Source organism: Argiope bruennichi, chromosome 9 (assembly GCF_947563725.1).
Source record: "Argiope bruennichi chromosome 9, qqArgBrue1.1, whole genome shotgun sequence".
Taxonomy (NCBI): Eukaryota; Metazoa; Arthropoda; class Arachnida; order Araneae; family Araneidae; genus Argiope; species Argiope bruennichi.
Window position 1 is genome coordinate 40,491,815 of NC_079159.1, and position 22,261 is coordinate 40,514,075.

Genomic DNA, 22,261 nt, shown 5'->3' on the forward strand with positions numbered 1-22,261 from the left:
AAAAATTTAACGAGTACATCTATTTTGGTTAAGATTAAATACGCATAAAAAATTATTTTAGTTCAAAAGAGGGTAAAAAATAACTGCAATTATATTCAAAATCATTTTCATTTAAAAAATATTACACTATATTGGGATATTTTTTTAATAACCTAAACTTTCATGTTGTTTAAGTATATAAGTATTAGGTATAGTCAAATAAAATAAAAAAATGTTAATTTCTTAAGGCTAATAAATTGCCTATGGACAATTAGTAAATAATCAATTATTCTTTTTCATCTAAAGGAATACTTAATTACACATGATATTTAAAACAGGTAAAAGAAACTATAAAATATTTTACTTATTAGAAGGAAAATTTTGGAAACAATATCAATAACAACACTGAAATATAACAAAGATTTAAGAGATACACACCTACAACAAGCACTCTACAGGCACTATTATCAGATCCATGTTGATTCTTAAGTACAAGAGTGTAGTTTCCAGAATCATCTCTCTTAGCTTTTTTGTTTATTAGAACAGTAAAAGCGACATTTACTTCACTGTACACTCTGTCTGTCTTGACCAAAGGATTTCCGTTCTGAAAATTTAAAAAAAAGAATAAAATGCATTTTGTTTTTAGGATTAACTTTCATTTTTAAACAACAATATTCCAAAATTCAATGCTTTTAAATTTTAAGAATAATTCTAAAATAGTTTTCAAAATTAATATTCAATTAAATCTCTTTTTAAAAAATCCAATGATTTAATAACTTAAATAAAGTAAATGAATTGAATCTCCACCTTAAAAATTAATTTATTGCCAGCAATCTGAACATTATTTTACAAACTACTGAAATGTAGACAAAAATCTAACCATTGAATAGTACAGTAGAAACATTTTCTTTTCTTTTCTGGAACTTTGGCGAGTCTTTCATGAATAGTTGTTTTTAAATTATTCTTAAAAAATGTTCAATAAACTGTAAGTACAGTTTAATATTTCTTACTAAATTATAATAAACATTTAATAAAGAAAAAAAGATATTGTATGATTGTACATGAATTCAGATAAACAAAATTTTAATTCCATGTTTTTTTAAGCTCTTTTATTTAAAAAGCTTAATATAAAAAAAAATCTATTCTTTAAAGTAATTATAGTAAATAAAATGCATTAATTTTCGAAATGTTTTAAAAATATAAAAGTGTCTGTCACAATAAAATCAAATATATATATATATATATATATATATATATATATATATATATATATATATATATATATATACTTACGATTGTCCATGTGGCTGTTGGCACAGGGAATGCATTGAAAGGCACTCGGATTGTGAACTCTTCACCAGCCATAACTGTGATGTCACGCATACTAAATGCAGCATCAATTTTAGGAGAACCTAATAAATAAAACATGACATACTACATCAATTTTCAGAGATTACTAAATGAAATTCAAATATTATCTTCACAAAAAGTATTTTACAACATGTTTTTCTTTAAAGCACCACACATTTTATGTTCCAGATTTTTGATACTAAGATATACTTCATAATTTTAATATTTTGTGAATTACATATATAAATTATGTATGCACTAATATTTGAAAATTAAATGTCTTATTTTATTTTATTTAATGCAAATTTTATCCATTCCATAATTACTCAAAATTGGGATTTGGATTTGAAGAATTATTTCACACCTACTAATAACCTGAAACAGCAATACTAAATTTTTAAATTACTACAAATACTAAATTTTAAATTTAGAGACACTAGATTTAGTAAAACTAAGTAGCATAATATATGTTATACTCATTCAGATATAATTCAGTGTAGTAATAGTAAATTGATGGTATGTAGGATAAAAGATCTTGATTAACAATTAAGAATTTTAAATAATAATTCAAATGATATCAATGAAAAATAGTTTATTAAATGAAAAGGTAGTATCTTATTTGCTTTATGTAGATTCTTTTATCTTCATATGTTATGAAGATGCCTAACAATTATCAAATAGCAACAGCCTAAAAGTCCTAATTTTTTTTCTTTATTTTTGGAGAAAATTAGTTTTGTGTTTTTATTTATTTACAAAGACTGCACATGTGAATTGATTTAAATTTTAAAATTATTATTTTTAAAGACATTCTTTATCTTTTCATATCTTTTTAATAATCAGCATAATATGATATTTTTTTGTAATTGGCTGATTCATTCATAACTTAGAACCATTGTATGAAAGTATTTAGAATATATTAAAAAGTTAAATATATTTTTCTTTATCACATTGTTTAAAATTATTTTCATTTAAAATTTCAATTTTTTACATGTTAAATATTGAAAATAACTACTTTGAATGTGACTTGCAATTAAATATGTTATTTCAGTTTGTTATAAAATGTATTAATAAAAAACTAATTATATAGAAATTAAATTAAAATCAATAAAGAATATCTGCTTTTAGAAATTGCAGAGGAGAAAGAGAGAGTTTGAAATTTACATTGTCTTGGAGCTTCTAAGGGCTTAATCTGGCCCTTCTAGGAAATAAAATAAATTTAAATGTTGAATCTTTATTAAAAAATCTTATTATCTTTCAATTTTTGTAGTGTATTTAACTTATTTTGGTAAAAGTTTTCTTTTTATTTATTATAGGTATGATAATCACGATATTATTTATTACAGGATTATTTATTATAGGTTATTAAAGGTATATTTCAGAGGCTGCTCTTTTATATGAAAGAGAAGACAAAGCATATATAGGTTGTAAAGAAAAGGGTTGCCACTATCTTATGGGGAAAAGATGACACTTTTTATATTTATAATCGAGTTTCCATGTATTGTAATTTAACACACGAATAAAATAATCGCTATCATAGAAGAAGTCAAAATGACAAATATTAAAGAGTATGGAAAATTCAATTCGATATTTTCACCTCTCTTATAATATAAGAATTCTAATATCGGCAAAATCATTTAATTTTAATATCACAGATGAGAGAAGTACATATATTGATATATATTATAAAAGATTTTTGAAAATGCTTTTCACAAATATAAATCAGAAATCTATATTAAAAATGATGTGTTAAATAATAATGGCATTAAAAAATACTCACATGGTGGTGGTCTTGCAAATATGCCATCTGATGATGAACTAAATGGACCTTGACCAGCAGCATTAACAGCTGCAACTCTGAATTCATATTCATGATTTTCTTTCAAGCCTGTAACACGGAAAGTCTGGTCTGTAATTGTTGTTTGACATGCTGCTGTCCATCTGTCCTTGCCCTTATCACGCTTCTCAAGAATGTATCCAGTTACTGGACTGCCGCCATCTTCTCTAGGCTTGTGCCATGACAGAGTAATGGAATCAACAGATGTATCAATTGCTTGTGGAGCACCAGGGGCGCCTGGAGGATCTGTTTAAATATACAACATAAAAATGTACTACGGTTCAAAAATAGAAAGGCAATATGGTTAGGGTTTGGAAAAATTCAAAGCAAATAAACAGAATCTCGATTATTTGGATCTTTATATCGAGGCGTCAAAGTTAGTTTGGAACCAAGGTTCACAAATTTTCATGATATGAGCCTTGTAAAAGGTCACTATTGGATGATAATATTTGATAATTGAAGAAGTTATTTCCAGGAAAAAAATACAAATAATACACAACAAATATAACACCAAATGCCATTCTTAATTGTCCTCGCATCAAAACTAGGTATTGTTCCAAAAAATATGTTAAAAGTTTATTAAGTAATTAAAGAATTTGTATGATGTTAATATGTGGTGGCAATTTTAGACATTTTTATAATTTCAAATAAATAAAATGAAAAAAGTTGTTGAAAAGGAAAACTGAAACATATACTTAAAATTTAGTTTCTATCCATCGAATTTTTGACTATCTGATGTAATTACTATCTCAGTCATCTTATATAATCGAGGTTCCCCTGCATCAATTTTATGATTGTTGATGATTTTAAATGACAAAATAAATGTGTTAATAATCAATAATAATGGTCAAATTTTGACATAGTTAGGACATTGTATAGTTATCAATACATTCTAGAAATAATTTTCTATTTCAGAACAATTCACACTGCAAACATTCTGCATGTACCTGCATGCACAATCCTCATTTAATGCAAATAGCAATTAATCTGTTTAAGCAAGGAATATGACATTTACTTTTTACATTTGCTCAATATAAAAAAATCATACTAAATAATAGACAATTTTTTAAATAAATGACTATTGCCAAAGTCATTAACCTCAAATATATAACTAATTATAAGACATTTACATTTAATTATCAAACTTTTAATAAGTTAAATTAAAATTTAATAATTATTTTTGAAATATCAGATGTTTTTAGATGGATAAAAGTTTGGATAAGCAGCAGATTTAAATATTAATATTACATATATATATATATATATATATATATATATATATATATATATATATATATGCTACATCTTTACTATAAATTTACATAAACAAGTCTTATGCAAATATTATGTTCTTTACATCTCCATACTTAATAAAATAAAAGCTTATAATATCGGAATCTGAATTTATACATAAAATACTATAGAAATGCATTATGTGTCTGTTACTGAATGAATTAAAAATTAATTTTTCTTAACTGAAACAAAATCTTGAAAGAAATAAGAACATTTAAAACTTACCAAATGGTAGTTTTGCAAGTACTGGTTCTCTGGTCCTTCCTGGTTCACTCATACCATGTTTATTTTCTGCCATGACTTGGAAGTCATATTGTTTACCAACAGTCAAGTTTCTTACTCTACATGCTGTGTTCGTAACAAAACTGGATACTCTGACCCATGTCAATGTTCCAACTTCTTTTTTCTCAACAACATAGTTGTTAATTTCAGCACCTCCATCATCTTTTGGTGCATGCCAGTAAAGTGTTAATGATTCACCTTCAATCTCTTCAGCATGCACGTCTTCAGGTGGAGATGGCTTATCTGAAAAAAATTATTTCAATGCATCATTGAAATGACTGAATCCAGAAGACAAAAACTTTTTCAAATCATAAATGTTTAACTTCTCCAGTTTGTTTCATATGAAGTACAATGAGCCATTTTACTGTAATGATGGTTCAATAAAATATATAATTATATTACACTTCTTGCAACAGATTTGATATAGAGTAACAAAACAGCAATATCACAAGAAAAGGATGGTAAAACCTTGTTCTTATTTTAGAAAAAAAAAATGCTTGATAACATTATTTTTAATAGTGCAGATAAAAAATGCTCTTGCACACTTGAAAAAAAAATGTCAACTTTTTAACAAAAATATACTTTTTTTTCTTTAAATATAAACTATATATATTAACTATAAATATATAACAGATTTTTTTTAAGTTAGAGAAACCATTTTAAAGTAATTTCTTTAAAATCATTATAATAAAATACAAAGAAAGCAATGAAATTTTCATAAAGGCTCACCTAATACAGTGACTTTGCAGTAACATGTATCAAATCCAGATTTATTCTTCAAATGAACTTTGAAAGTAGCAGTATCATCACGTTTTGCATTTGTGACAGCAAGTACAGCAGAAGTATCACCCACCTAATAAAATCACAGGGCTCAGTAAAACACAGTATCAAATATATATATATATATATATATATATATATATATATATATATATATATATATATATATATATATATATATATATATATATATATATTAAAATGTTAATATTACATTATAATGTTACAACATAATTATGCAGTTTTCTGAATGTAAATTTAAATAGGCCTAGAATTGAGCCCTACAGTTAAAAAATTCTGTTAATTTTTGATTATCAGAATAAATAGAAAGGCATTTAATTTCCATAAATTTCATTCAAACCTTTAGTAAACAAAAAAGTTTACAAATTATCTGTATGCAATAAGGTTAGAAAAATATAATATACAGTATTATCTTCTTTTATAGTATTTATATCTTTAATTTTGAAAATAAGTGAGTAAATACTAAATTTACTGGAAATATTTAATAATGATATAAATGATTAAAATATATTTATTTTAAAGTTTGTTAAATCACAACCTAATGCATAATATAAATCCTGAAGAATAAACAATCAAAAATTATTACTTTTGTAAATATCCTAGTATCATTTTCATCAATATCTTTGTCATTCTTAGTCCAGGTAGCATCAGGTTTGGGGAATCCTGTGAATGGAACAGTAATAGAAAATTCTTCTCCAGCTTTCACAACTATATCTTTGACAGCTCCAACATCAATTCTTGGTTTGTCTGAAAACAGATACCAATATATTAAGGATTTATCAAGAGTATATATATATATATATATATATATATATATATATATATATATATATATACAATCTATGAATATGGAAACATTTACATTTAAGTAAAGTCATCTTACCTGGCTGATCTTCAACTAATACCATAGCACTTGGCACACTTGGAGGACTTTCTCCAATGTCATTGACTGCAATAATTCTAAATTCGTATTCTTTCCCTTCAAAAAGTTCTGGCACCTGGAATATACATATATAATATATTAATATAAATAATGAACCATGGAAATACCTAAAATGGTAATGTTTCCTATAAAAATAAAAATATTCAGACCAGAATTTTTTTTAAAAAAGCATGGATACAGTAAAATCAAAATTTTTAATTGAAATATCTGAGGTCTGATGAGTAAATGAATCTGCATAAATTAATTTTCTGACTGATGACTCCTATAATTTTCCATGAAAGTAATATATCCCATAATTCTAATTTTCTTAAAACTATAAAATTTAATTTTTTTAGCTGCTATTAAGCAATATTATAACATAAAACAAAAGATTAGAAACTGATCAGTATTATTTAGGAAATCCCAGAATCATTCTTTTACTTAGATTTATTCATTTTTATTTATATGAAATGAAATTTATGAAAAAAATATGAATTGAATTTGAAAATTAGCCGAAGGTAAGATTTTAAATATTTTAAAGGAAATCATGTGTACTTTAAGAACTTGGTATGCAACAATCATAATGTGCGATTTTACTAAATTAAAGAAAAAAAATATCAATAAAACCTTAAAAGTAATTTAAAATTCACCAATCTGTTCAGAAAATTATTTAAATTATATTACCAACTTCCTGATACCCAAGCAAACATTCTACATAACAAACGGTAAAGATTGACTAAATATTTTTTTCATTCTAGAGTCATTCTTCATTAACTCTTCTTCTAAGTATGGTCAAAAATATTTCATTTTAGAAATAATAGCTTAGATTAAAAAAAAAAGCATTGAAATGAATGAATATAAAGTGCTACAATATTTATGCTTTATTTCATTAATTATCTCTATATATTTTTTATATTCCTTTTATTATGTGAAAGTCTTTTTATTACAGAAAAACTCGAACTAAAAAGAAAATAAATTGTACATATTTCTTAACACAAATATAGTATACAAAATTTTCTTACGGTGAATGTTGTTGATTTGTGTAGAATGTTATTAATGATATCCCATTCTTTAGCATCTTTCATCCTCTTTTCAATATAGTACCCCAAAATTTTGCTTCCACCATCATCTGGTTTTTGCCATGACAAAGTAACAGAATCTTTGGTAATTTTATCGATTTTAGGAGCTTCAGGTGCTTGTGGAGGATCTAGAAATTTTTTGATTAATAAAGAATATTAATGAGAAAAATATATGTCAAAAATTTTGCTTTTAGCTATAGTAGATAAATTTAACTATATTAAAAAATCTTATTCAAATTCGGAAAACAATGAAAAAATTATTACTTAGATCATTTTTGAGGTATATTACATTTTCAATGCTCAAGAAAATTGTATTAAAAAAAAGGCTGGAAGAATTTGAGCACATATCTATTTTTATTATTATTGATTATGAGAACTTAACAAACAACAAACATATTTTTAAGAGCTGAACAGCAAAATGCCTTTGCGATATGGTTATTTTTTTTCAGGGAAAGAAAATATATATATATTATTCTATGTTTAAAACTTAAAATATTAGAGCTCACACTGACTTCTCTTCATTAGAGAACTTTAAAATACTCAATTTTCAATTAAATATAAATAAACAGATAAAAATTCAAAGTGATTCACAAGGGATCAAGGGGAAAAATGTATTTTTATGTCCCTTAATATATGTCTTCAATCATTTTTTTTTTCTTTCTAGCAATCTGTTAAAATAAGTTTTTTTTTAATGGTAGCAGAATGTGAGTAAAAATATATTAAATTAGTTCAGAGATATTTTTGAAAGCAATCTGAGGAGATTATTAAAAATTGAGGTAAAAAATAAATAAAAAAGAAGAAGAAGATTAAATACTTACACATTTTCCTTACAGCCATTACAGGAACGGATGGTTTGCTTGGTTTGCTGATACCACCTTCATTAACTGCCATGACTCTGAATTCATATGTTTGACCATCTGATAAGCTAGGTACAACAAAATCTGTTGTAGGTATAGGGAAATTAGTGACTCGGACCCATTCTTGAGTACCTTTCTCTTTCTTATCAACCAGATAACCTGAAGAAATGAAAGTAATTCAGCCATTTTAAAAAATAAAAGTTAAAACACATCAATGCACTTAAAGAAAGTAAATATTTAAAGATATTTTAAATATACTTAAAAAAAAACTTTAATAACTTCTAAAAAGTTTTACTAATTTCTGCTTTTTTAAACACATACCTGTGACAGGTTTTCCACCATCATGTGCAGGTGGATCCCATGCCAGAGAAACAAATGTAGGCCCATGATCCAAAACTTTTGGCTGACTTGGTGGATCAGGAGGATCTATAAAAAGAAAAGTTACAATTATTTATTTGTATTCGTAAAAACAGTGAAACTTAGCTGTTAAAAACTTCACATTCAGTATTTACAAATTTAAATCTAGCTGTTGTTTTCATAAAAGAATCAATTTTAGGCAATAAAAAAAATCAGAAACTTTTAAAAATAATATTTATTTCAAAATGTAAAATAACAAACAGTATGCAAATTAAGCAAACACTTTTTCCATATAGGCTTAAGAAATTTATGTATTTAGTTATATCACAGAAAATAATCATTTTTAACTGCACGTGAAGTGTCTGTAATATTTGTTATTAATAAAATTAAAGGCTAAGTAGCAGGCAAAAAGATAAATAACTAAATTTAAAGGAGATATGTATCACTCATCCAAAACATCTCAGTATGCTAATGATTTAGATTTCATTTCCCATTTTTTAAATTTTATTTTTAATTATATAGCAGCGATTATATCACATAAAGAATTGCATTTACTATTTTCACAACAAGCATTAGTGTAAATCTAGCATCGTTGAAAAACATATTTGAAAGCATTTTTGAGGATTTATTAAAATTAAAGAAAGATGTAAGAAAATAAAAATATCACTAAGAAACTTATTTTCTGTATTTGAAAGTGGTTTAAAAATAGTTTTAAACAATAGTATTTCCCAAATTTGTGGAGAATTTTTTTTTTTTGAACTTTGAATAGTTTATACATAAAATAGTGGGAAACTTTTTTTTTTAGTTAGTACCCATTAACACAAGAAGTAACTAAGTGCTAAATTTAAGGATTAAAATCCCAACTCTCTATTTTGCAGAAAGTTTTGAAAAATTTTTCATCACACATGATGGGACACAAATTAATTTACAGCCAGATTATTAACATTATTATGTTAAATCAACATCTTAGCAAACCTTTTTAAAATAAAAATGAAAATATATTCCTCATAAATATGCTTTAGGTTAAATTTTCTTTCATTAATCAAAATCTTTAATAAAAGTATTCTGATGTACAAGAACTGACAAATGATTAAAAAAATTAGGGCCATATAAACAAAAACTAAATGAATTGAAAATATTATGAGATACTCACCAAATGGATTTTTAGCAGTAATTGGTTTGCTTTCAAGAGCATCACTAATACCATAGATGTTTTCTGCACGCACCCTAAACCTATACTGTTTTCCTTCATCCAATCCCTTTACAGTAAATGTTGGATATGGACAGTAGCCACCACAAGGCAACCACTTATCAGTTCCAATCTCACATTTTTCAACAATATAACCTGCAAGAAAAATTATCCATAATGTAATACATATTTAAAAAATAATAATAATTTTTACCACACATTCACACATTCCTTTAAAACATTTAATTTAAACTTTCATAGAATTTCCCATTAAAAAAAATTAAATATAAAATAATTTTATAAAATTTCAATTTCTTTAATTTAAGATTTGCAGTTTAAATATTCAAAATATATACCTTTAAGAAATTTTATTTTAAATATTTTTTAAGAAATGATAAATACCAGGAAATAATTCAAATGAAATTAAATAAAAAATTTAGAAACTAATAGAAGTGAAATTATGCTTCAAATCGTTTTGTTATTAAACTTATTTTTACTAGAACTGATCTGAGATAAGAATAAAGCAACTCAAAAATTTAGGCATTCAACAAAATTTTCAAGGCATATAAGCACATAAGAGTTGGAAAATCATTTATACATTTAATGTTTTAGAAATAAAATGTAAGGTAACCTGTCAGTTCAGATCCACCATCATCTTCAGGTTTATGCCATTTCAATGTGACTGAACTATTCGTTACCTCTGCTGCCTCCAAGGGTCCTTTTGGCATACCAGGTTTATCTGAAAAATACATAAGAACAAACATATATATATATATATATATATATATATATATATATATATATATATATATATATATAATTTTCCCAATTTAAAATTATTTTACATTTATCAAGTAATGATTACATATATCTGGTTTAATAATTTAGAAAATTTCAAATGGAAGAAAAAAATAATTTTTTAAAGAAAAATAGTGCATTAATATCATAAGAACTTAACTAGGCTTCAATTATTAAAAATTACTAAATAAACTTACCATATACTAATAGTGTGATTTCACCAGAATCTTCTCCATAGGCGTTTTTGGCAGTAATAGTATACAATCCACTGTCAGATCTTTCCGATTTAGGAATGGTCAATTTTACAAATTCATCCCCAGTTTCTTGTCTGGTATGAGGTGTATCTTGAAGATGTTGTGTATTGAAAGTCCAGCGAATAGTTGGCATAGGTGAACCAGTCAGTGGGATATTGATGTAAACAGGTTCTCCTGCTCTAACACGAATTAATTTACCATACAATCCATCCAAGTGAAGTTTTGGCTTTTCTGAAATAGAAAATTTATGATTAATGTCAGTTACAAATAATAATAATAATAATAATTGCATTTTGTTAAACGTTTAGACTTAAAAATAATATATATATATATATATATATATATATATATATATATATATATATATATATATATATATATATATATATGTTTATTATGAATACCTTTCATAGGCTTAGCAGCAATAGGTTTAGAAGCAGCGCTAGGCTCACTGGAACCAGCAACATTGTGTGCAATTACGCGGTATTCATACACATGACCATCAGTAACAGTATTGTCTGTAAATTGTGGTCCCTGAAACATAAAATAAAATTTACATTCATGTATAGAAATTTTTTTGTCCAAAAACATTTGAATAAAATTGAAAACACATCGTTACATTCAAAATTTTAATAAAATAAATTTTTAAACCAATATTTAAATACATTATTTTCAAAAGGTACAAAATATACATTTCATAAATTCTTTAATTTAAATTTGTTAAAATTTGTCAGAATATAAGAACGAAAAATTTTTAATACCTTTACTAATCCTCTATTGACTTGCGCCCATCTGTTCAACTTCGTATCTCTCCTTTCTACATCATAGCCTAATATAGCAGAACCACCATCTTTAAGTGGTGGTGACCAGCTGATTTTAATGAAATCGCGGTCGTGATCAACAGGTTCTGGTGCTCCAGGTTCACTTGGTGGTCCTTTAAGAAAATAATGTATCATTAAGTAAATAAATAAAAAAAAAAAACTGCAAAATAGTGGTCTAGTAAAAAGGAAGTGGTGGTGAGACTTATGATAAACAAAATTTTAACAAATAATTCTACAACCTGAATTTATATTTAATATTTTAAATAAAAATAAAAACTTGACAGCAATAAAAATTTATCTGGATTTATTAAAAAAAATATTTTACTAAAAAATATGACATAGCCCAAATACTTATTAGTTCCTAATAGATTGAAGACCTTATTTTCACAAACAATTACTAATGAATTTTTGTGTAAGCAATGTAAAAAATGGTCAAAAATAAAACAAAGTTTTAAATTATAATACTTAAAGGCCAAAATCAATATTTAGGTAGAAATAAAAATATTTGCTTTTATTTCTTTTCTGTCAATCTAAATAATATAGAAAATATGTTAGGAAAGATTCCATGACTATACAAAAATGCACAAACTTGAAATGGAAAATTGAAAAATGCAATACCTTTAAATTACATAATTTCCAATTTAATTTAAAGAAAAGATTTGACAAAATCGAATGGAAATAACTAAAAACCCAATAACAAGCAACAAATTTAAATTATAAACAGTTAGCATAAAAATATTGATACTTATTAGAAAATATAATATTGTCTTCTAAATAGGAATTTAAAAAATCAAAGCAAAAAAAAAATCATTTAATTGTTGATAAATTCTTGGAATTTATTAACAATTAAAGTAAAACTTAGTTAAAAAATTTTTTGGGATATTATTCAAAAATGAAAATGTTTCTTACTGAATGGATTCTTGACTAAGACAAGTCTATCTGTTGTAAGAGGAGAAGAAAGGCCTTGTGCATTTTTAGCTTTTACTCTGAATTCATAGTTTGTATTTTCAACAAGTTTTGGAACAACACCAGTGGTATCCTTTGCAGGAATAGTAACAGCTGGTACCCATGGACCTTTATGAGTTATATCACGCTTTTCAATAACATAAGATCTGAAATAAAAATATGTTTTAAAATTTTATTAGCAATGAGGCTTGGTTACACGAATACGAATCTCTTTCAATGCAGAATATTTATAAATAATTATTCATAACTTAATGAAGAACAAATAAACAGCAAATTATGAACAGTAAATTTTGTCATTAAATTTACTTTAGAGTAACAGAATCAAACTTCCGTTTGTTAATACATTACAATATTGTGTGCCGTTATTTGCTCAAGCTTGATTAAAAATAAGCTGAGTGATAAGAAAAAAAAAGCTAAGTCCATAGGGAATACAATAAGGAGTACTGATAAGATTACACATAATAATTCTTGCAATAATTATACCACAATGAAAGTAATCATTCAAAATTTCCACTTCTATCAATTCTGATTCATGCAACTTCTGATTATTTATAATCAAAAATTCAAAACAGCAGTAACAAAGAGCAAGAAATATTTCAAGCAATTCTTCATCAGAATTTAATTGTGCTTTTATCATAAGAAATTTTCTCTCTCAGAAATTCAGTACTACTTTATGAGTTAATCTAAATTTTTCTTACCTAATTAATGGTAATGCAAGTAGTAGTATTGGAAACAAATTTCAAAACTAAATTAGCACAAAAATATTGCACATACTGTGTGATATTGAACAATAATGAAATATTGTATAATATATTGTGCTGGGAAATAACTAAACAAAATCTCAGGAATTATTATTCATGAAATTTTTTTCGAATAATTCCACAAGTGTTTAGACATAGATTTTTATTTTGTGGGTTTCCTTCATGGATGACATGGTATTTTCTCAAGGATTTATGCATAAAATGAAAAGTTAATCAAAGTATGAAAACATCAATTTTATAATATATTAAAATAAAATGGAATGGAGCCAGAATAAACCAAGGTTCGGTAATTAAAATAAAAATTAGAATTAAACAAATCTCAACCCTATTAATATTATATTAATTAAAGAGACCAGAAAAAAAATTGAATTACCGAGAAATTGGAATTGAAGAAGTCAAAAAATGATTCAAAAGATTTTCAACCTCACAGATTTATAAATGAAGATAATTTTTCCTCTGATAAAAATTGACAAGAGTAATGCTCTCACATGGCAGTTATTTGATAATATGCAAATGATTTACAGTATTTAAGTTTCATTTCTGAAGACCATCAAGTAACAATATATGGATAACTGAATTTGAATGAAAAATGATAGTTGTAGTGCATATTATCTTCTGTTCCATTATATCTTTCATCTTAAGTTTTTTCATCTTTTATTAATCAATCTATTTTAAAATAGCCTAATAAATACCCAGCATAAAAGAACTTATAATTAGAAGATCGTAGAATTTCTTAAACTGAAAATATTTTGTATAAATATATTATCCCCAAATGATGAATTCATAGGTATCTTTAAATCTTTTGCCTGTTTTTACACCATTAACATCAATTTAAAAAAGTATGTTACAGTCCATGCAATATACTTTAAATAGATAAGAAATTAACAAGAAATATATTTAAAGTAAAGATATAACAGCGAAGCATTGCTTACATGATATCACTGCCACCATCATCTTTTGGAGGATTCCATGACAAAGTCACACTATCTTTTTGTATATCTTTGACATCCAATGGTCCTTCCGGAGCACTGGGCTTGCCTAAATTTATAACAAAAAGTGATTTATTATTAAGAAATATATAGAAAAATAAATATCAGTATAAAATTATGTTGAATATTTAATGCATAAAAATTTAAAAAAAAATATTTGTTTTACATACCAAGAACAGTAACTTTCATAGTTCCTTCATCACTGCCAGAATCATTTTTCAGTTTCAAACAATAGCAGCCACTATCTACTCGTTTAGCATTGATAATATGAATGAGGGTGTAATTTTCATAATTAGAAATTGTTACTCTCTTGTCAGATTCCAAAACTTTATCATCTATAGTCCAAGTAATTTCTGGTGTAGGTGCACCAACAAATTTGATTTCAATGTGAAGAATATCTCCACTTTTTACTTCCATATCTTTCATAGGTGTCACAATCTTAGGAGCCACTAGAAATTGAGCAAACCATTAGAATAAAATAATGGTAATAAAATATATTGAGTTGAGTCGATATACATTGAATAAATATATGTACATTGCATAAAATAATTATAATTGGAATAATAAATGTTAGGTACTTTCAAGTAAATCAGCAATTTATGAAACAATAGAATCCTTTAAGAAAAATGTTTTACTTCAGTGCAAATTTTCATACAATGACATGAAAACAAATCTTGCTAATGCATCCTATTATTCTGGATAGAGAAATGCAAATCACAAAAATGATTAAAAATATTTAAAGTAAATACATAATGGAAGTAAGAAGTCACCCAGAAAACTAGACAAGATACATTTAAGTTCCTCACTAACTAGAATGAAAAAAATGATGAATACAATTTGCATTACAAGTGAATATCCTTTGAAAGCACTTATTAAAAAAAAAGAAAGAAAAGAAAAATATTACTTACAGAATCTTGGTCTAGCTGTTATCAATTCTGATGGCTCACTTGGCTGACTTTCTCCACCTTTATTCAGTGCAATAACTCTAAATTCATAGTCTTGGCCTTCAATCAAATAAGGCACTTTGCCTTTGCATTCATTACCAACAATCTCAGTGCCTTTCTCCCACAAGTTAGAGCCCCTGACTTTCTTTTGAATAATATAACCAGAAACTGGAGAGCCACCATCTTCTTTAGGTGGTGTCCATGAAAGTTCAATAAAGTCACTGCCCCAGTCAGTTGCTTCAGGTTTTCCAGGATTACTAGGTGGTTCTATAAACAAATATATAAATTAAACAACGTCTCATCAGAATTATCTCATTCTTCTGGAATAAGATAATTCTAGGTTCTTTATTCAATTATTCATTTTTAAAGGCATTTAACTCATAATGATAGGAAATTGCTCAAAACTTGTAGCAAAATTTATCAATTATTAATTTTAAATAGCTCAGTTTGCAAACAATTTGAAATGGTGCATAACCGGAAAAATTTTGCAAATCTCTTTGTATTTTACAGCACTCAAGTCATAAAAGCAAATTTAAAAAATAAAAATAAAGTCTACATTTCTGATCTGAGGCTGGGAACATTTTGGAATTTTAAAGCCGCCATCAAGTGAAAGGCAGCTAAAATTCTAAATATCCAATCTTCAAAAATATACATATCTTCAGCTATAATACTTACCAAAAGGATCTTTAGCCACAACTCCATCTTCTCTCTCCAAAGGATCAGAATCACCAATTTCATTGACAGCAATGACTCTGAACTGATATGTCTTGTGGTGAACCAAATTGGATACTTTTAGGCTGAGTGAAGTTGTTGTGCCAGCTTCCATCCAAGTTGCTCGAGAAGCATCCATTTTTTCCACTATATAATGTTTAATAAGAGAGCCTCCATCGTCTTTTGGAGCTTTCCATGTCAATACTGCTGATTCTTTTGTCACTTCACTAACCTCCAGTGGTCCCTGAGGGGGAGATGGGCGATCTAAAAGATGAACATGATTTTAAAATGGTTCCTCCCATAAAAAAAAAAAGTGTGTATCATTTGTTAAGATAATTTTTTAATAATGTTTAATCTTTATAAAATTATTTATGCTGTAAATCCTAAATTTATTTTTATCACATTGATTCTTTGCTTAAAAAGCACAAAAAATAATATATGCCTCTAAGTATTAAACTAAACATTATGGTTAACAAAAGTATATAAATTCTGCATTACTATGATTTATGCAAAATTTGCCAAATAAAATGACTGAAACAAATCATAAATGAAAGGAATAAAAACGATTTGGAATAATATAAATATGCTATTTTTGTAAATATGGGAAACTGAATTCTAAAAAAATAATAAAATTGCAAAAGTTCAGGATTTTTTTAAAAAAATTATTTCAGAAAAAAAAATTAGTTATATGAACCAAAATTTCACTTTAAGTGCATAAGAAAGATCATCTTTAACTTTTAATATAAATTTTCAACATTACTTCATTGTCATTATATAAAAATAACCAAGGAAAACACAATACTTATTATACTTACAAAATATTATCAAATTAAAATAAATAACATACTCATCATTTTATAGTAAAAATGGCATATTGATAACAGATATCAGTTTTAAAAAATGGATATTTTTAAGAACATATAATATATATTTTTTTGTTAATGTAATTATATAATTAAAATTTCTTTTCAATTTATATTGATGATGACTTACGCAATATATTTTCTTAAAAAAAATAGACTTACCTAAAACTGTTACAGTAGCAGATGTAGACAGCCTTCCTGAGGTATTTTCTAAATTCAGAGTGTATTTTCCAGTATCAGAACGAACTGATATCAAAATCTCAAAGAAGCACATTGTTGGAGTTGTACGTACATCAACTCTTGGATTTCCAATTACTGGCTTATCATTAATTGACCATGAAGCAATCGGAGGAGGCTCTCCTTTGATGGCAACTTCATAAGTAATTGGCCTTCCTGCACGCACTCTCTGGTCCAATAACGTAAGTCGATCAACAATTGGGGCCACTGTGAAGATTAAAAGAAAATTAGATTCACAAAGAGACAGAGCTTTATATAAAATTTAACTTTAATGCAAACCTTCTCTGTAGTAAGATTATTCATTATAATGGATACACAGTTTAAATTAAGCAAAATTTATTACTATTTAGAAATCATCTCTAGAAAATATTAAAAACAATGTCATCGACTTAGCAAGAAGATTAAAACCAGCTGAGATAAATACAAATACTCATTAAAATATTTCTTTGCTATAAAGTAAACTCAAAATAATTTGAGTTAAGATATGAAACATAAAACATTTAATTTAGTTGAGAATCTAATAAATTCGATGTTCCCTTTTAAGATATGAAGTCATATTTATATTGCAATGCATATGCTAACATGTTTTAAGCTGAGAAATTATTAAAAAATAAAAATTAATAATTAATTACTGAATATACATTTAAATTATAATAAAAAATATTTATTATAATTGTCTATATCAAGCGTGTCATAGGCTTTGGAACAAAAAACGCTGAATATTATAAATAATGAATTGTGCCATAAACACTGAGAAATAAAATAAATTGATTCAATGAACAAAAAGACATGAATAGATAAATTTATACAAAAAGTGGTGCTTTCGGTATTAAAAACGTAGTAAAATTATCGAATAAAAAAAGCTCCTCGATCACAAAAGTAATGAAATTCGATTCATAAAATGCTGAAATTCATGTTTCTGCAGAAATGTATCATGTATGATTTTATATTTTCTTAAAATATGAAAAATTTAAATAAAATAAAAAATTACATATAAGTTAAGTAAAGGTAAATAGATAAACAGCAATTCTGTAGTAGTAAATATAAAGTACTAATTCCGATTTCATCAACCATTTAATATTTTTATATTTTATACTAAACTTATACTTACAGAATCGTGGTTTGGCAGTTATGGGTTGAGTAGGATCACTGGGTTCACTAGGTCCAGCCTTATTAATAGCTATTAGACGGAATTCATATTCTTCTCCTTCTGTTAAATCAGAAATCTTTGCTTTGGTTACTTCCCCAGCAACTCTTGCAGCCTCATCCCACAAGGGACTACCTTTGAGACGCTTTTCAATTACATAACTTGTCACAGGAGAACCACCATCTTTCTTGGGTGGTCGCCATTCAAGCTCAATGAAATGAGAATCCCAATCGGTAGCAACTGGTGTAGTTGGTTTTTCTGGAGGATCTACAAAGAGAGAACGAAAAATAATTTTAATTTCTAATAAATAATTCAGAAGAAAAAGGAAATATTATATATATATATATATATATATATATATATATATATATATATATATAACTTACCAAATGGATTCTTAGCTATAATAGCTTCCCTGATCATAGCCCATTGAGAGCTTCCTTCCCTGTTAACAGCCTTTACACGGAATAGATATTGATGCATTTCAATCAGTTTATCAGTATGCAGGAATGTATTAACAGTTTCATCCACATGAACCCAGCGGCCAGTTTCCATGTCTTTCTTTTCTACGGTATAATGCTGTATATCGCTACCACCATCATCCTCCGGAGGATTCCATCGGATAGTACAACTTTCCTTAGTGACTTCATCAACAGTTAAGTTTCTGGGTGCCAAAGGTACATCTGTATAAAAGAAACAAACGTCCTTAGCAACAAGTAAATAACAACTAGATATCAAAATACAGATAATTATAAATTAATAAGTAAATAACAAATAGTTTACAAGCACAATTTTGTATATGATATAGAAGATTCTATGATAATAGTGATTTCAATACATGAAAACATTAAAAATAATCATTGCTCATTTATCAACTTTATAATAAACCTTCAAATATAATAATAAACAATAGTTTTAACATTTACAATTGGATTTGAATTATGAATTTTCTTAAATGTTAGATATAAATGTTTTTTAAATTTTTCTATATAAATAACGAAAACAAAACACAAATTATAAAATTTTTGAAATGAAATATTTATTGCTGCAAGCAAAATCTTACAGTGATGTCAAAATTTAATAAGCGAAATAATGCGAAAATTGAAACAGAAATAACTTATAACAGTCAGAAAAAATGTACGAACCTAAGATTACTATGGAAATTTTAGCAGAATCAGAGCCATTTGAATTTGTTGCTGTCAATACCAGAGTTCCGGAATCTTCTCTGAGCGCTTTCTTAACTTTAACAATGGTCCTGTAATCTTCATTAGTAATATACCACCTTAAGTCATCCATTGCTGCACGGTTATTCAAAGACCATGTCTTCTTTGGAGGAGGTTCACCAGACACTGGGACATTTAATTCAAAGCTCTTGCCAGCTTTTAGCCTGATATTGATCATAGCATTGCGATCAATATGGGGTGCCACTGAACGATAAAAGAGAATCTTGTTAGTATATGTATATATATATATATTCCACTAATAATGTATATAATATTATGCGACTTGAAATAATGCTGATATTCTGTACTAAAATAATTCTGCAATGTAGCAATTAAAACTCCTACGATATGACATTTTGAAGTTATGGGTAATTTTTTAAAAAAATAAAAAGCGTTTAAAATGAATTGTCATTAAAAGTGCATGATTACTTACAGTTCTTAGGCTTAGCAATATGTGGTCCAGTTGAATCACTTGGTTCTCCTTGACCTCCCTTATTAACTGCCCTTATACGGAATTCGTAAGTTCCATTCTCAATTAGATCTCTCACTGTAGCGGTTGTTTGATCGGCAGGTACTTCTTGAACTGCAGACCAATCAGGACTGAAAAATATAAAATGAATGAAATATTTAAAATTAACGTACATAATTAGTGAAATGTAAAAAAATTAACTGCTCATAGAAAACTTTTACATAAAAGAAAATGTAATTAAAATATTTGTAATATAACAAAATCGTCTTTACTAAAGATAATATTAGGTTTGATACTCATTTTAAATAGTATTTCTCCTTCAATACATTCTTACATACAATACATAGCAATTCAGTGCCTTGGAATAAGTGAACTGATCTGAAATTATTTGAAAATCTACTATTTCTATTTTTAAAGAACAACAATTTAAACAAGAAAAAAAAATACATTTTCATAAATACATTTCATCAAAAAAAAAAAAAAAAAAAAATCTAAATTTAATATTTGTCTTTTAGGTATTTTCAACTCAGATAATTTACACTTATCTAAAAAAAATACAGCAAATATTTATAATTTAACATAAAGTAATATACAAAGAAAATTTACCTTAATTTATCCTTCTTTTCAATAATATATCCAGTAATTGGTGATCCTCCATCTGATTCAGGAGCAGTCCATTTCAATTTGACAAAGTCCCTGTCATAATCTTCAATTTCAGGTGTACCAGGCTTTCCAGGCTCATCTAAGATAAGTTCATATACATTTTTAAATACTATTCTGTATCTATTAGATTTACAATTGATTATGTAAAATTAATAATAATAGCTAAACTTCTTTCTTTCCATATAGTGTAAGTCAGAAGTAATTTTGCAAGTTCACGAAATATATATCTTTCTGAACAAAGTAATTTTAGCATGAATAATTAATTTAATTACAACAACTCACCGAAAGGATTCTTAGCAACAATTGTTTTATCTGCTTCTAGTGGTTCTGACTCTCCCTGTCTATTGGCAGCACGTACTCTGAATTTGTAACTCTTTCCGGGTATTAGGCCTTTCACCTTAAATAAAAACAAATGCATAAGTATAAAATGAGAAGAAACTAAATAATTTATTACAATTAGATTCCAATCATAATAGAAGAGGTAGATATAATTTATACTACTTTTTGATGGTGAAGAAAAAGTATAATTTTTGAAGCTTAATAAGTTTAACTTCACTAAACGCGATCTTTAAAATAAAACCCTACTATAATAATATATAAATATCTTCACATTTTGCATAATTATCGAAATTTTGATAAACATTAAAATTCCATTCCTATATTAAAGCATATATTTTTAAGATAAATAAAAGTAGATAGTATAAAATGCAATACCAAGGATAATAAACCTAAATAAAGGATTAAATAATTTTTTACAAATTTTCTGGCTAAATAAGTTGTATCTTTATTAAAAGGCTTGTACGCTATATAAATCTTTAATACACCCGAATAATAAAATGTTGCATATTGCTTCAGATTGATGTAAAGGAGTTGTACCTTCATGGATGTTTCTGGACCAATAGTTTCACCAACTGGAGTCCAAACACCTGTTACAGGATCCATTTTTTCTACAACATAATTCTCAACAGGTAGACCACCGTCATCAGATGGTGGTTTCCAAGATAAATTGCAGCCTTCAGCAGTCACATCTTCAACCTTTAGTGGTCCACCAGGTGGAGATGGTTTATCTGAAAATAGATGATTTTTTAAAAAAAGATAGTACGAAATGTAGTTTTCTCAGCATCAAAAAAAGCCAGTTCTTAATATTTAATATCTCTGAGCTTTCCATTGCGATTTAAATTAATATTATAACGGCACACTCTAGATTTTTTTAAAATTTGCACTATAAATATAGAAAACACGTTATTAAGTACATTAAGTTCAGAAAAAAAGATTCAAAGAAATAAATGAAAGTTTTTAAAGTATAATAAAATATATAATTCCCTAAAATACTAGTTTACATAAAATAAAAATAAAAAAATTATATCGAAATCATATTAGAATACATGATCTCTGTCATGGGAGGCAAGAGACAGAATAGATGTCCGTCGTCATGGAAGCAGAAGCTTAATGGGTTTATGTCCCTTTTTATA

General features: G+C 26.3%; 1 protein-coding gene across 1 annotated transcript in view; it reads right to left on the reverse strand.

Annotated features, from left to right (window-relative positions):
- LOC129983632 (twitchin-like) overlaps positions 1-22,261 on the reverse strand; it is a 124,233-nt gene that overhangs the window by 30,972 nt on the left and 71,000 nt on the right. Inside the window, exons 64-91 of the mRNA XM_056093167.1 lie at positions 21,666-21,856; positions 21,072-21,186; positions 20,733-20,868; positions 20,091-20,257; positions 19,580-19,861; positions 18,821-19,117; positions 18,399-18,701; positions 17,213-17,494; positions 16,152-16,451; positions 15,441-15,743; positions 14,703-14,981; positions 14,476-14,581; positions 12,726-12,928; positions 11,757-11,929; positions 11,400-11,529; positions 10,939-11,226; positions 10,575-10,682; positions 9,908-10,099; positions 8,719-8,823; positions 8,359-8,556; positions 7,484-7,668; positions 6,423-6,537; positions 6,126-6,286; positions 5,468-5,591; positions 4,682-4,981; positions 3,107-3,409; positions 1,273-1,391; positions 418-583 (exon numbers count right to left, since the gene is read on the reverse strand). Of these exons, the coding sequence (XP_055949142.1) occupies positions 418-583; positions 1,273-1,391; positions 3,107-3,409; positions 4,682-4,981; positions 5,468-5,591; positions 6,126-6,286; positions 6,423-6,537; positions 7,484-7,668; positions 8,359-8,556; positions 8,719-8,823; positions 9,908-10,099; positions 10,575-10,682; positions 10,939-11,226; positions 11,400-11,529; positions 11,757-11,929; positions 12,726-12,928; positions 14,476-14,581; positions 14,703-14,981; positions 15,441-15,743; positions 16,152-16,451; positions 17,213-17,494; positions 18,399-18,701; positions 18,821-19,117; positions 19,580-19,861; positions 20,091-20,257; positions 20,733-20,868; positions 21,072-21,186; positions 21,666-21,856 (5,631 nt within the window). The remainder of the gene's footprint in view (positions 1-417; positions 584-1,272; positions 1,392-3,106; positions 3,410-4,681; positions 4,982-5,467; positions 5,592-6,125; positions 6,287-6,422; positions 6,538-7,483; positions 7,669-8,358; positions 8,557-8,718; positions 8,824-9,907; positions 10,100-10,574; positions 10,683-10,938; positions 11,227-11,399; positions 11,530-11,756; positions 11,930-12,725; positions 12,929-14,475; positions 14,582-14,702; positions 14,982-15,440; positions 15,744-16,151; positions 16,452-17,212; positions 17,495-18,398; positions 18,702-18,820; positions 19,118-19,579; positions 19,862-20,090; positions 20,258-20,732; positions 20,869-21,071; positions 21,187-21,665; positions 21,857-22,261) is intronic.